The sequence below is a fragment of the Electrophorus electricus genome, chromosome 16, assembly GCF_041902795.1.
Source record: "Electrophorus electricus isolate QZ-2024a chromosome 16, ASM4190279v1, whole genome shotgun sequence".
NCBI lineage: Eukaryota > Metazoa > Chordata > Actinopteri > Gymnotiformes > Gymnotidae > Electrophorus > Electrophorus electricus.
In genome coordinates, this window is record NC_137512.1 from 1694678 (window position 1) to 1710156 (window position 15479).

Here is a 15479-nt window from a genome sequence, read left to right on the forward strand (position 1 = left end):
CCAGGGGAGAGAGAGAGAGAGAGAGAGAGAGAGAGAGAGGGAGGGAGAGAGAGAGAGAGAGAGAGGGAGAGAGAGAGAGAGAGAGAGAGAGAAGCACTCCCAGACTGGGTGACGTCACCTCAGACGCCTTGTTTACTCCGCCAAGGGTGAGCTGGTGCTGACTACAGCCTGAAATGCAGTTTTTATTATAAGCTCCACTGAAATACTAAAAAAACCCCAAACATCTATGGGAACGCAGAGTAGGTGCAGTACAGTAGGAGTCATCTTGAGTAGGTTTCCCTGGGGAATACGAAACACAAACAGGCACTGGTATAGTGGGCAGCATCACAGGGGTGTTGTGGACCAGGCTTCTGGGGCCAAACGCTTATAACTCTTCAGCTGTTTGAGGCTTCCCCCTGGCCTACATAATCTTTAATGAGTCAGGGTGTAACCAAACCAGCAGGTCGGCTCCGTGCTCCCCCGTTACACGGCGGTATTTGGGGGCACGACATTAATCCTGAGGGTAACATCGGCCTTCCTGTGGCTAATGAAATCTGAAGCTGGAAAATGGCTGCATCTAATGACGCTCTCTGACAGTTTTTGAAATAAGCAGCCGTGGTTACGGATCAGACTAAATAGTGCGCAGATGGCCAGATCCGTCTCCCCTCCCCTAGTACCCTTAAGCGCATGCATACGGGATCTATTTTGGCAACTAGGCACGGCATCTCTCTGCACACACACATTGAAAGATTGAGCTAATAATTCTGCAGAAATAATCTACATCCACAGGTGTCCGAAGAATTAGAGATCAGCCAGATTTTGGGCAAAGTAACTATGACTAATAAAAACAGATGAAAGAATCAAGTGCTACCGCACAGACATCTAGGCTCTGGCCTACCAGATGTGAAACCCCATGCACATTTAACAGATTATTCTTATTATTTTTAGGATGCACTGCTATGCACATTATTTGTAAATGTACTGTAAGATCCCACGACAACCCTAGAAACAGAACCAGCTGCAACCCCACAAAAGCACATGTAACATGCGAAACCTGTGAGTAATTGCACATTTTTTAGATACCGTATACTGTATAATGTATAATCACACTATTTGTGTCTAGTTTTTCCCCCTAGTTTGTATTTGTTTGCTCAGTTTAGTTATCAGCCATAACGGTGTCATACGTGGTGGTGGCAGTGTTGATTAGGTTTCGGTAAAGCGGTTTGCAGTTCTTGTTGCTCAGTAATCTGAGCGGTCAAAGGGGACACGGGTTCTCTCATAAAGACATCAGTGACAGAGCCATGGCAACAACACACTACCATGGATACTGGAGCCGTCTGCCTGCATCAGCAACAGTCCTCATGTTCTTTATGAGACTGAAAAAAGACGGAAGAGGGCTGAACATCAGGAAGAAACGATCAGGCATTGCAGCGGAACACTGAAATCAGGAATCTCACCTTGGATCACGGCTGTTTACCAGGAGATGACTGAGCTGTGACTTCTTTCCTCAGAGATACGGCCATCAGAGATAATTGAGATTAAAGATCGATAAAACATCATTTTGTTTCAGAAGGGTTATACTTCTGCCTGTTTAGTAGAGTTAATATGCCACTATCAGCCCCACAAAGACACACACACACACACACACACATGCACACGCACACACACACATGCGTGCGCGCACACACACACACACACACACACACACACACACACTGAACTATACCAAACATATACTCTGCTTCTACCCAGGCAGTAGATACACTGTGTAACATGATGTGTCGTGGTCTTGCATCATAAAACAATTTCTCCAATCAGAAAGTCTTTTTTTGATCAAATATTCAGATATTCAGCAGGGGGTGGAGGTGGATTTATGGAGACACACTGGAGTAGATCACTGTGTTTTCTGTGACCAGTGTGGAGTGGATCACCGTGTTTCCTGTGACCAGAGTGGAGTGGATCACCGTGTTTCCTGTGACCAGAGTGGAGTGGATCACCGTGTTTCCTGTGACCAGTGTGGAGTGGATCACCGTGTTTCCTGTGACCAGAGTGGAGTGGATCACCATGTTTCCTGTGACCAGTGTGGAGTGGATCACCGTGTTTCCTGTGACCAGAGTGGAGTGGATCACCGTGTTTCCTGTGACCAGAGTGGAGTGGATCACCGTGTTTCCTGTGACCAGAGTGGACTGGATTACCGTGTTTCCTGTGACCAGTGTGGAGTGGATCACCTTGTTTCCTGTGACCAGTGTGGAGTGGATCACCTTGTTTCCTGTGACCAGAGTGGAGTGGATCACCGTGTTTCCTGTGACCAGAGTGGAGTGGATCACCGTGTTTCCTGTGACCAGTGTGGAGTGGATCACCTTGTTTCCTGTGACCAGAGTGGAGTGGATCACCGTGTTTCCTGTGACCAGAGTGGAGTGGATCACCGTGTTTCCTGTGACCACTGTGGAGTGGATCACCGTGTTTCCTGTGACCAGAGTGGAGTGGATCACTGTGTTTCCTGTTACCACTGTGATGTGGATCACTGATGCTCTTTCTGGACGCCTCCTGTCTCTTCCTTCTTACTCCTGTTGTCAGGAATGCTGAGGTAACAAGTGCATAACAAGTGGATTAGGACTCTCCATGTCCTAATCCACAGTCCTAATCCACAGTCCTAATCCACAGTCCTGATCCACAGCCCTAATCCACAGTCCTAATCCACAGTCCTGATCCACAGCCCTAATCCAGTCCTAATACACAGCCCTAATACACAGTCCTAATCCACAGTCCTAATCCACAGTCCTGATCCACAGTCCTAATCCACAGTCCTAATCCACAATCCTAATCTACAGTCCTAAACCACAGTCCTAATACACAGCCCTAATCCACAGTCCTGATCCACAGCCCTAATCCACAGTCCTAATCCACAGTCCTAATACACAGCCCTAATACACAGTCCTGATCCACAGTCCTAATCCACAGCCCTAATCCACAGTCCTAATCTACAGTCCTAAACCACAGCCCTAATCCACAGTCCTAATCCACAGCCCTAATCCACAGTCCTAATCCACAGCCCTAATCCACAGTCCTAGTGCACAGTCCTAATCCACAGCCCCAATACACAGCCCTAATCCACAGTCCTAATCCACAGCCCTAATCCACAGCCCTAATCCACAGTCCTAATCCACAGCCCTAATCCACAGCCCTAATACACAGCCCTAATGCACAGTCCTAATCCACAGCCCTAATGCACAGTCCTAATCCACAGCCCTAATACACAGCTCTAATCCACAGCCCTAATCCACAGCCCTAATGCACAGCCGCTTTAGAACGATGAAGAGAAAATATAGACGAAGACACCCGCCGCAAACCGGGAGGTCCTGCACACATACACACTGTTCCACTTCCAGACAGATGGGAATTAACCTAGATGTGACAGACATTCACTGGACATTTACTGGACTTTACTGGACACTGTGCACATGTTGGTGTAAATGTTGTGTTGTCTATAGACTGAGTACCATGAGCAGAGCTGTGTGCAGTTATGATGTCTCAGCAGTCATATTCATAACAGCTTAGACTTCATTGTAAACAAAGTTTTTACACTGCGAAATGCAGTGCAGGTTTCATTCAATGGATATTGTATTCATTTGGAAATTGTTTGGAAAATTGCACAACTGATGCTTCTTACATGCAGTTGTCTGGGACTAAAAGTCTTAGTCATTCATTTTTCATTCTTTGTCAAGTGGTTTTTCCATTCTTTTTTTTTGGCCAGGGCAGTGGAGTTACGATAATAATTCACTACAACACTGAATTGAAACTCATACAGCCAAACTCACACAGCTGCAGTTTAGCCAAGTCTGCAATAAGCACAATCTTCAGTCTTCCTCTTTAAAATAATTCAAGCTAAAATCACTTAATGTTTGTTTCCAAAAGGCTTTGATTGGACAGCTGATGTGCTTGACCACGGCAAATCACTGTCAGAGAAAAGTGACGAAGACCGTTTCTTTGGGGAAAAACATTCCAGTGTAGTACAGAGACAGCCTGCAGCTGAAATGGAGCGAGAGACAGAGTGAAATTGGCACTGGGACAGAGAGGAAGAGCTTTGAAATAAACAAACCCCCCCAATTTTACAGTTCTCAAAGGAATGTCTTTGAACACTTTTCAAGAACCGTCTCAAGAAACAAACTAGTGTTCATTGAGTTTTTTTGGTTTGTTTTTTTAAGCCTCATCTTAGATTCTTTCTTTTTTTTTTCTTCGTCAGAGTTGTCTTGGGCACTGAGTGTCCCTCCCAACCTACCAGAAGCCCACCTCCCACTGTAAGCCCATACACCACAGTCATGAGGAACTAGCATGGACGCTACAGGCCCCGCCTGCCGGGCCAAACCATTTTGGCACTGCGCGAGGTGGTGAGCAGAGCAGGCGATGTGCGGCAGTTACTAGAGCCTCTCCGTACCCACGAAGTTTCCCCCCCAGTACCCACAGCTGTTGTCCTGGATAGGACAGAGACCGATCTGTGAAGGAAGGTATAACGTCATCCTCCCCCCTTCTGGAGTCTGTTATGGGTCGGTCTTGGCTATCAGGTGCCTGGTGCTGTCATGCAGACCCAGAGGCATGAAGCCAAAGACAGTCTGCCTGTGGGTTCCAACACGCACACACGGACACACAATAACAAAATAAACAACCCCGCCAACACAACAACCTGAGGCCCGCACAACTGATGAGTCACTCACACCACACAATCCAGAGCCTATGAGTCCCTGGAGGACAGCGTTTTTCATGCGCATGCATCACCTGAGCTATGGCTCTGCAGTGATGGCGTACTGGCTCAGATTGTGACGGGTGCCGAGAGCTTTGAGTGAATGTGCTGTGTGTGCTAGTTTACTACATCTCACAGTCTCAGCTTACCAGGGAAGGAGGTGACGCTTCTACTGGCAGTTATGCTGAGTTATAATAAACTGAGGACTGGGGATCAGGATGAACACACACACACACACACACACACCTTCATGAGGTATAGGACTTAATGCATACCTCACCATATCCTCGTAGGTGTCCCCGTCATTACAGTAACAGTCCCCAGTCATTAAAGTAACAGACCCCGTCATTACAGTAACAGTCCCTCATCATTACAGTAACAGACCCCCATCATTAAAGTAACAGACCCATGTCATTACAGTAACAGACCCCTGTCATTACAGTAACAGTCCCTCATCATTACAGTAAAAGACCCCTGTCATTACAGTAAGAGTCCCTCATCATTACAGTAAGAGTCCCTCATCATTACAGTAACAGTCCCTCATCATTACAGTAACAGACCCCTGTCATTACAGTAACAGACCCCTGTCATTACAGTAACAGTCCCTCATCATTACAGTAACAGACCCCCATCATTAAAGTAACAGACCCATGTCATTACAGTAACAGACCCCTGTCATTACAGTAACAGTCCCTCATCATTACAGTAAAAGACCCCTGTCATTACAGTAACAGTCCCTCATCATTACAGTAACAGACCCCTGTCATTACAGTAACAGTGCCCTGTTGCTGAATGACTGGGGTGGTCTGGGCCCACCGATAGTCATGCACTATTCTTCCATCAGTGGATCCACTAAAAAAGATCCTAATTCAGTGATTTAAAACCATTGATGTGAATTTAAAGTCTAACTATCGTATGGCCCATAGACAGTACATATACAGCTCATGGTATGACCATCAGATGTCTTTAAAATTTCTGAAAATATTTTGTTTTATTCGCTGTGACAGAATGTGCCACTCATACATTTTTGAAGCACTTTAAAAAGTAATGTCTGCTCAGGAACACTGTCAATCACACACACACACACACACACACGCACACACACACACACTGAACTATACCAAACACATACTCTGCTTTTACTCAGGAAGTAGATACACTGTGTAACACAATGTGTCATGGTCTTACATCATAAAACAATTTCTCCAATCAGAAAGTCTTTTTTTGATCAAATATTCAGATATTCAGCAAGGGGTGGCAGTGGATTTATGAAGGTTCTGGGAGACACGCTGGAATAGATCACTATGTTTCCTGTGACCACTGTGGAGTTGATTGCTGTCTTTTTATCACACGCACACACACACACACACACACACACACACACACACACACACACACACACACACACACAGACTGCAGGGTGGGTTGGAGGACTGCTAGAGACATTATAAAACAGCCATGCTTTTCTGTCAGCCAGTCTGCAGTGCCTACATGAGAGTGCTAAATCACCTTGTGCGATTTATGCACTGCAAATCAAAATTTTATTCTTTATCCTGTAGACCAAAGAGATGCAACTAAATAATCAAAAACACAAATGTGTTAGACGCAAATTCATCTGTTTTTAGTTGTACAAAATCAACTGATGCATAAGACAATAAAAAATTCAAACCCTGAGCCAACACACATGGACTATGAATGCACGATGTGTTTAATCCACACTGGTATTAAACCATTGAGAAATGCACAACATTGTGGGTCCCTCTATAATCTGCCAGTGGTGCTGCATGAGAGAACGTTCTTCCAGCTGACCTCATTTATCAAGATGCCAAACACACAAAGGGCAACACCTCTTTGCTGGCTCCGCCCCCACCCTCCCACCTCCCCACCCTCTTCTCCTCCCTCTCTCTTCTTTTGAGTTATATCTCCTAACTGCACTTTGTCCCATCCCTACATATGGCTGATGTCACCAAAAGCATCATTTTGGATCAAAAGCAACTCAAAGGTCTGAACACAAACCATACGTTAGTTACCCCAAAAAACACACAACGGCAGTTGAAGCGTATACTCCAAAGAGACAAGCACATTCTCACGTCCTGTCCTTTAAGCAGGTTCACTATCCTGACCCCACATCATGCAGGATGAAGGAATTTCATCTCAGGTGTTTTCCATCCACTTCTTTGGTCACAGAGGTGGAACGATTCTTAAGGGGGCCCTGAGCCCGTGGTGAAAAATGACCCCAAACGTGCCCCAACAGGTGGGGACTGGGAGCAGACTTAACCAAAACGATATGATTTATGACATGGACACCGCGGCCCCTGCATTGCTCATTAAGGACCTCAGGTTGTTAATGCCATCACCTTGTCTCACTCACTGCCTCTTTGGACTGATAACACACAGCTGCATGGAAAGTGTTACAGAAACAAATGCCTTTGGATTTATATGTGACACTATATAAATGACATTTATTGCTTGGCACACCATGGAAACCTTAAACACTGTGATGGGAATTATGTTATTCTTCCCAGACAGAGCAAAGAGAATCCATAATGAGGAAAAGTGTCAGTGCATCAAAGGCAAATTTCACAGAGATAAGAACCAAAGACGGCCGGTTCAAAACACCGGCAGTCCACCACGGCTTTCCATGGAGGCGTCTTCTTTCCTATTCATCCGAGTCCAAAAGAAAGCATTCAGTGCATTTCAACACTCCTGTTTCATCCTCATGCTTCTAGAGACGGAGCGAGGGGAGTCAGTGACACAGACTTTCAGGGAAGTCAGGAACACAAACGCAACGGTGCGCCGCCAAGCAGTGCTGAACCAAAACTAAAACAGACGAAGGGGAATAACAAATACCAGGGCTTTGCTTCGACACAAATCCTCCGTCCACCCCAGCAACAAGGCCTGACACACGCTTCTCTTCCACAGACACCATCAACTTTTCTCCACCTGCATCATGGCAAACAATGACCTGCTTGAGCAAAGGACTAGAATACGGATAACAAATTGATTTATGTTTAGTATTTAGACAATGTTCCCGCGAAATTAGGAACTCCAGCTCCTGCTAGAGATGGGAGACGGGAGACAACGTGCTGGTCTTTTATTATTAGCACTTTTACATCTCCTGTCAAACAGAAGATTACAATCTCTCTCCGCAGGAGGACTGGAGACAGTTCTGTACACGTTTCAGACTCAACACACGATCCTTAACACTCCCAAGGTCTGTAATCTCACCGCACTGATCTACACTGAGATCAGCATGGCTGAACATTTGCTAAATAGAGCAACGTATAGGAGTTGATCAGTGAGGAACCCACTGTGTTTTAAAGAGCCGTTCAGTCACTACTCAATGCTCCTGTCGTTTCCCTCAAAAACAAGCAAGCAAATAAACAAACAAACAAACAAACAAACAAACCACAACACAACTAGCTCTTATCTGACATCTGACAGGTTACATCTGAAGTCTCCAGCCCTCTGCAGGTCCAGGCCTACAGCCAGAGTCAATCCCACCTGACATCATCAATCACAGCCTACAACTTCAACCCACCTTGCAGAGTCAACCCCAACCACCATATTCAACCCTACAGAGTCAACCGCACCCTACAGAGTCAACCCCACCCTACAGTGTTACCCGCACCCTACAGAGTCAACCCCACCCTACAGCATTAACCCCACTCTACAGTCAACCCCACCCTACAGTGTTACCCCCACCCTACAGAGTCAACCCCACTCTACAGTGTTAACAGCACCCTAGTCAACCCCACCCTACAGTGTTACCTCCACCCTACAGTCAACACCACCCTACAGTGTTAACAGCACCCTACAGAGTCAACCCCATCCTACAGTGTTACCCCCACCCTACAGAGTCAACCCCACCTTACAGTGTTAACCCCACCTTACAGTGTTACCCCCACCCTACAGAGTGAACCCCACCCTACAGAGTCAACCCCACCCTACAGTGTTAACCCCACTCTACAGTGTTACCCCACCCTACAGTGTTACCCCAGCATCTCCAACCCTCAGCATTTTCTGCCAGCACCCTCACAAATCAAGCAGGTCTTTACCAAACCGCGTGCTATGGATTGTAATTCCGATAAGCGTGACAGCATGGAAATGGGGCGTGGAAAATCCGAGGGGACGACTCGCTCTGGAGAGCTCTCTTTGGCCTCATAATTTGCTGTGAATGCCTTTGATCTTGCTCCGACAATAAGCAAAGTCTATGTCTGGATCAACCGCCTCTTTCGCCACCGGCATCAGTGTGAGAGAATAAAAGAAAACCTCTCCACAACCCTGGATGCACCGCAGGAGGATGGGCCGTTCCACTTAGAAGCCCAGATGAGTGTGGGAAAAGTTGGCACTGGTCCAGTTCCATCTAGGAGCGAGTACAGTGAACTGGGGTGAAGAACACATCTTTAGAGACTTCCTCCATCTCCGGCGGACCAGGTTCTGCTCAGATCACTGCTTCCATCACCTGTCACCTGTGCAAGCTCTATAAAGATCTGCCCTTCTGATTACAGGCTGACTGTACAAAGAATTCAAAGCCCTCCTGTGTTTGTTGGTTTAAGACACCTTCGGCAAGGCTCAGACCGACACAGGCACACGTGGGGACAGACCTGGTGTATTCGCACGACCGCACGAGTTACAACCAAGAGGACAGACAACAGCCCTCTAGTCTGGCGTATGCCTGTGTCACAGAATCGACCCGCATGCTTTATACTGTCAGACAAAGAAAACCAGAGCGTTGACAAAGAATGAACGGGCACATCAAGGAAGATGTGGCAAGACAGGTGGGTCAAACCGCTGCGTCTCTGGCCCTTCTATTGTGTGAATGAGCACACGAGGGTTAGCATGGCAAAGAGCGGCGTTAGACTGGGGTCCCGCTCTCTAGCTGGCGGATTACGAGAGAGCCTAGATTATGGAGACAGTGTTCACGGGAGATAATCAGCCAGGCAGCTCAAAGAATGTGCTAGAAATCCTTCCTGTACGGGGCACTGCTGCTGCAGTACTGGCAATCCGACATCTTATGTGAAGTCAGAGAGTAATAACAGAATAACAGCAACGCACAGAAAAGGCCACGCAAACCCCTTTAGAGTTGTTCATGTACTACCACAGAGATGAAGATGTAATGATGGCATTTATACAAAAATTAATCTTTGGTCTCAGGACTCTTAACTTTTGTAATCTGAGGAAAAAACACTTTTTGAAGCCAAACAAACTACTATACTTCCCAAAAAGTATGTTTAAAAAAAAAAAAAAAAAAAAGCCTCCTTGGGATTTTTAAATTTTGTACCAGCAAGAGAAAGCCAACAAATTTAGCCCATTAATTTAAGTCATAAATCAAGTTAAACCTGAAATGTGTGGAGGCCATGAGGCTGCATCTCCTCTACTGCCACCGTTTCTTCAGTGTCTGACCTGCTAGATGCCTTAACAGCAGTGACAAACATGTTGTTTATTTCCGTCGCTGTGTTTGAGGTCTGTAATTAAGATGCGGATAATAAACAGGAAGACATTCATCATGAACGCAGACAAATAATGAGGTAAACATTTTGTCAGACAAGAAACCTATTTTTAGATCTTGGACAAAAGACCACCTGTTGAGCATTCCCCTTTGGTTGATATCACATAAACATTACTCCAGAAGGACTCACCTTTTGTTTGTCAGGACCCACACTGCAATCAGATGAATGTGTGTGTCTATGTGTGTGTGTGTGTGTGTGTGTGTGTGTGTGTGTGTGTGTGTGTGTGTGTGTGTGTGTGTGTGTGTGTGTGTGGCATGTGGGGCAGATGTGTACAAGCTAATAATAAATGGCCATATCATATGTTTATTTGATTCAACTGCGATGGCATCTCACGTGTGGTGTCGTCAGCACAAATGACATTCCTTTATTGAAAAGGCTTCCTGTAAACATAAAAGTGCTTCCTGTAAACAAGCACGTGCTTCCTGCAGCAGGTAAGAAGCTCTGAAAACCAGCTCGGGCCGGGTCCACGAGACCCACATGCCTAAGATGGTCTTCCAATTAAGTGCCCGTGGAGAAATGCTGCAGGAATTCCGGAATTTAAAGCAATCCGTGTGAAGAATTTACCAAGCACACGAAGCACTCCACCATCTGGAAGGTGCTTAGCAATGTTCCAACAATGGTAGAAGGTTTAAAAAGCAACATGGCACAAACGTTTGGACTTTCCGGGACGTTGGTGTCACAAATGCTTATGACTTTACAGACTTGAGTGATTCATTGCCCAGCTCCACTCAACCACTCACCAAAGATCTGCACCTGGGCTGTGAAGTTCAAATTCATTTCAGTCATCTTTTTAATTACCCATCTAATGCAGTCTGTAAGTATCTGGACAGCAAGTTTGCTATTTGATATTTTGGTTCTGTATTAAAGGGAGCTGGATTTGAAATGATAAAATGACTAATAACAAGCTTTAATTTGAGAGTATTTCTGGGTACTTTGGGTGAACTGTGTAGGATCTCCAGGCCTTTGTGTGCATAGTCATGAGCATGAGGACTAAGAGGTTACATTTCTCACTGCTGTTGCTGATGGTAATCAAGGCAAAGACAAAAAAACCCCATCAAGTTTACTGGACAGATTAGGTTAAAAAAAACTGTAAAGGTTTACTGGACAGATTAGGTAAAAAACAAACAAACAAATTAAATCAAAACAATGTGAATTAAGGAGAAAATTAGAACTTCGTATGATCCAGTGTACCACTGTTCTCCACTCAAATCCAGTGTGCTTAAATTCAGAGTCAAAACAACAAGAACTGGGGCCCTGTCCAATTACTTATGAGCCCCACTGTACACAGTAGGTCAGATTCATAGTGCCACTCAAAGTCCCGTCATGCACATGTGGAGCTGCGTAGATTGCAGTCTCAACTGCTCAGTGTTCACTGTCGAAGGATCTGGTGTCCAAGAAAAGAACACGAGAGATAAGAATGTTCACCCTGGGCCTGGCTCTCTTGCAGGGGGAGAGAACTCCGCTACCAGAGGTGACGGCCTCGAGTGGCTGTTAAAAATGGAAGGTGTGTGTATGTGTTGGTGAGCTTGAAGAGGATGTCAGTGGCTTATTTACCCCAGGGCAGGGCGCTCGGAACAAAATGCCTGTGGGCATGCGGACCTCTGGGTTTAAGGCAGCAATGTGACTTTTGCAAAGATTCCTAAAGATGTGGTTTGCCGGACAAATGCAAGCCATCCATCATGCATTTCTGTTTACGCAGATGTTTACCTCATTGTTTCGTAGGCTTCACTGAATTCACACACAGTGCATTTAGAGTGTTTTATTGTCTGCAGAATGTGTATGTTTGTACAATACAGTATTATGAATTTTTATTATAAAAGTATAATCCATGTCTTGTATTGAGAGTAGTGAGAATAACATCCTATATATTTGAATATATGGAGTTGTAACGGAATAGAAGATACATCAGGATCTGATCATTTAACAGACTCTCTTGGGAGAACATTTGCAGAGATTCAGGACTCAGCAGTTAAACCTGCACAGACTTACAGCCTGCTGGCTTTACCATAAGCATTTCAGGTGCTTAATGTGTGAACATGGCTTTGGCAGTCACGTGATCAGAACGCTTTCAGTTCAAAGCAACACTGTGAAAGCAGCGGTGTGGGAAAGAGTCGTTTTCATTTTCCTAAACCTACAGTACAAATGAAAAGACCTTCAAATGAAGAGAAGCAGAGATTATTTTAGTGGCTTTAATTTAGTGGCTGCTTTAGTGGCTTCATTTTAGATTACTTTCGCATTCAAACATTTAGAAGATAAAAAGGGGAAAAAAACTACCATAACGTTTATTCAAAATGTCTTTGCAATTTCCACAAGTTTCAAAATGTCTTTGCAATTGTCACAAGTCTCCTAAATTGCACCCAATCAAAGAGAAGTAAATATGTCACTGTTTTGAGTCTTTTCATATAATTTTGCTAATATAGCCTGAGGTCGATCCAGGAGCCGGACGTCCAGCAGGGATGAGCCTGCTGTGTGACTCCCCGTGTGTGAGACAGTGGACAGTAAAATGTCAGTCGTGCGGGACAAGGTTCGTGCTTCATACCACTGGTGGATAATTTCATTCCTACAGACGTGAAAGATGAGAATGCGTTTTCTGTTCTCTGCGTGCAATGCTGGACTGCTCTGTGTTTGCAGGTTTTTTAGTTGTTCAAACACGTTTGCACAAGAGCGCGGGTTTAATTATAACTCTAAAGCTGAATAGCCAAGCTCTCTCTCACCCCTAACCCCCCCCCCACCCGCATCAGTGGGAGGGGTATTAGGGGCAGTGGGCGGGGGAGGCCCCTGTTCTTGACCCTCAGAGTGGTGCTACATAAGGCACGTGAGCGAGCGCGCTCGTTATGAGAGACAAGCGTGCCCCACGCGAGGAGCCGCAGCGAGCCGACGTTCTGCTAAATCCCAGCACGGCTGAATCTGGCACGAGCTACAGCTTTGCTGTTCTCCAAGGAGGAGAAGAGGGGAAAGAAAACACGCGTCTCTGTGGGAGACACACACACACACACGCGCGCGCACGCACGCGCGGACACGCTCACCCACCGCTCCATTCTCACACACGCGCGCACATACACCGAGCAGCAAACAGTCTCTCTCTCTCGCTCACCCACTCTCCGTCCCCCTCCCTTCAACACTCTCACACACACGCACACGCAGAGACACACACACACACACACACACACACACACACGCACGCACACACACTCACACACACACACACACACACACACTCACACACACACACACACCACTACAGTATATCAGCTCGCGACTAGCGGAGAGACGGAGGGGAGAGCAGAAATGAATGTGAAGATTCTGACGTTGGCGGTCGTGCTGCTGCTGTCTCTGCTGTGTTCAGCTCGTGCTGGTAAGCTCCTGCCTCAAGCCTCCGCATGCTTGTCTTTTTTCCTCTCTCTCTCTCTCTCTCTCTCTCTCTCTCTCGCTCGCTCTCTCTCTCTCTCTCTCTCTCTCTCTCTCTCTCTCTATTTCTCTCTCTCTCCCTGTTAGCTCCGGGCGTGGGTACAGGCATCTGTAGCTGATCACTCCCCCCCAGCGGGGCTCGCTCTCTGCGGCTGCGGACAGCGCAAGCCTCGGCTCGCGCCGGGCGCTGTGCTGCACTGCAGAGGTTCGCGTGACATCGCTGTGGCTTCCTCGGGTCAGAGCTGTGGTGCCCGCGTGGTCTGCTCGCGGAGGAGAGCTGGGGGTCAGAACATGAGATGACCGAAGTGTCGGGCCACGGGGAGGGTTATTTCTTCGTGTCACGCGGCGTTGCGCTGGTGCTGAGAACAGCGTCCGTGCGAACGTACGACGCATGCTTACACAATGTGGTGATATTCCTGAGTGTTGTAGCGGAGAGATTGTTGTGCAGTTTATTTGTCCCGGATGTCTTCTCTCAGGACTGCTGTGTGCGGCTAAAGTGTATTCAGCGTGGATTATTCTATTTTGAAAACAATAGCCCTCGCACTGCAATTTGGACTCTGCCGAGTTACAGGTGCTCATGAAGTCACCAACGTAGCGTGAACGAAAATGAGCATTTAAGACCCATTAATGTGCATTTAATTCCATATAATAACGCGCTAATGTTAATCTCCTGATGGGTAGATGATCTGTAGTAACAGCATTACTGCATGTCAGACATTAGCTGTGAGAGGGAGCTCGAGTCAGGTGACTGGTCCCCAGTCTGCAGCTGCGATGCAGGTAGCAGTCTGGTGTTAAAACAACAACACTGGTCCTTGTGAAAATGCCTTGAATTTCTCCAAAGACTGACAGCAATCAGTTAAGCACTGCCGGGAAGCATGCGTGAGGTGTGTGTGAGAACGAGGCAAGACTGTGTATGGTGGAGGCTGGCTAGAAGCTCCAGGCTGGACCAAGCTGCCACCAAGCGTGGCGTTGCCTTTATGGGTGCACTGCTATATTTGTCTCTTCATGAGTAAATGGGAAACAATTACCCTGCATTACGGTCAGTATTGTTTTCACTTCCCCTCTGTGTGTGTGTGTGTGTGTGTGTGTGTGTGTGTGTGAGAAGCTGTCCGACCCTTTGGGCCATGCACCAACCCAACCTTCCGTTGCCGTGACGCCACCCGACCCCGGGGCTGCCTGTAGAGCCATGCGGAGTGCTGTGGAAGCAGGCGTCGGCAGGGACGCAGGGAGGAGGGAGGGATGGATGGCTGGGGGGGGATTGTGCCTGGAGCCTGGGAAGATCGCTGCCATGGGGAAGGCGTTTTGTGAGCACCTCGGTGTGTAGGCAGCGGGTGTGAATCCTTTCATCTCTAGACGAACACGTTCCACAGCTGACTGAGAGTTTGCTGGAAATTGTGAGCTATTTCAGTCGAGATATAAAGGAAGAGGCACAGAGATGTGTGTGTGCGACTCTCTAAGGCAGATACAGGGTGGGGACGTGGACGAGAAGTGATGGTGCAACAGGCATGGGCGTTTACGCGGTTGTAGTCCAGGTGGAGGCTCTGGGGCACCTGCAGATCGGCTGGTGACCTTGCGTGTCTCATCTCATCGTCCGTCAAGCTCACCTTGTAATGGGCTTTCCATACAAAGGGCCAAGCGTCTCTGCGCCGGCCCATCCATAATTCATTCTGAAAGCAATCTGTCTTCCAGTCTCGCTGTTCCTGAGGCTGGTATGTAAACACGCCACGTTACAGAATGAGCCCAGCCGCTTGTATCTGTCATCACTGCACACGATATCAAAGTGTCATCTTTCAGTCGCGGGAGCAAAAGGAAGAATTCCTGACCGCGCGTGGTGGAGCGGA

At 46.9% G+C, this 15479-nt stretch overlaps 1 protein-coding gene across 3 annotated transcripts in view; it reads left to right on the forward strand.

Annotated features, from left to right (window-relative positions):
• apln (apelin) overlaps positions 1-15479 on the forward strand; it is a 37720-nt gene that overhangs the window by 5821 nt on the left and 16420 nt on the right. The window contains exon 2 of one of the 3 annotated variants that reach the window (XM_081698887.1): positions 1896-9498. In XM_081698887.1, the coding sequence (XP_081555013.1) occupies positions 2044-2565 (522 nt within the window). In that variant the 5' untranslated portion in view covers positions 1896-2043 and the 3' untranslated portion in view covers positions 2566-9498. Of the gene's footprint in view, positions 1-1895; positions 9499-13004; positions 13586-15479 lie in introns of those variants that run through there. The other 2 variants (XM_081698888.1, XM_027018583.3) reach the window with 2 other exon arrangements.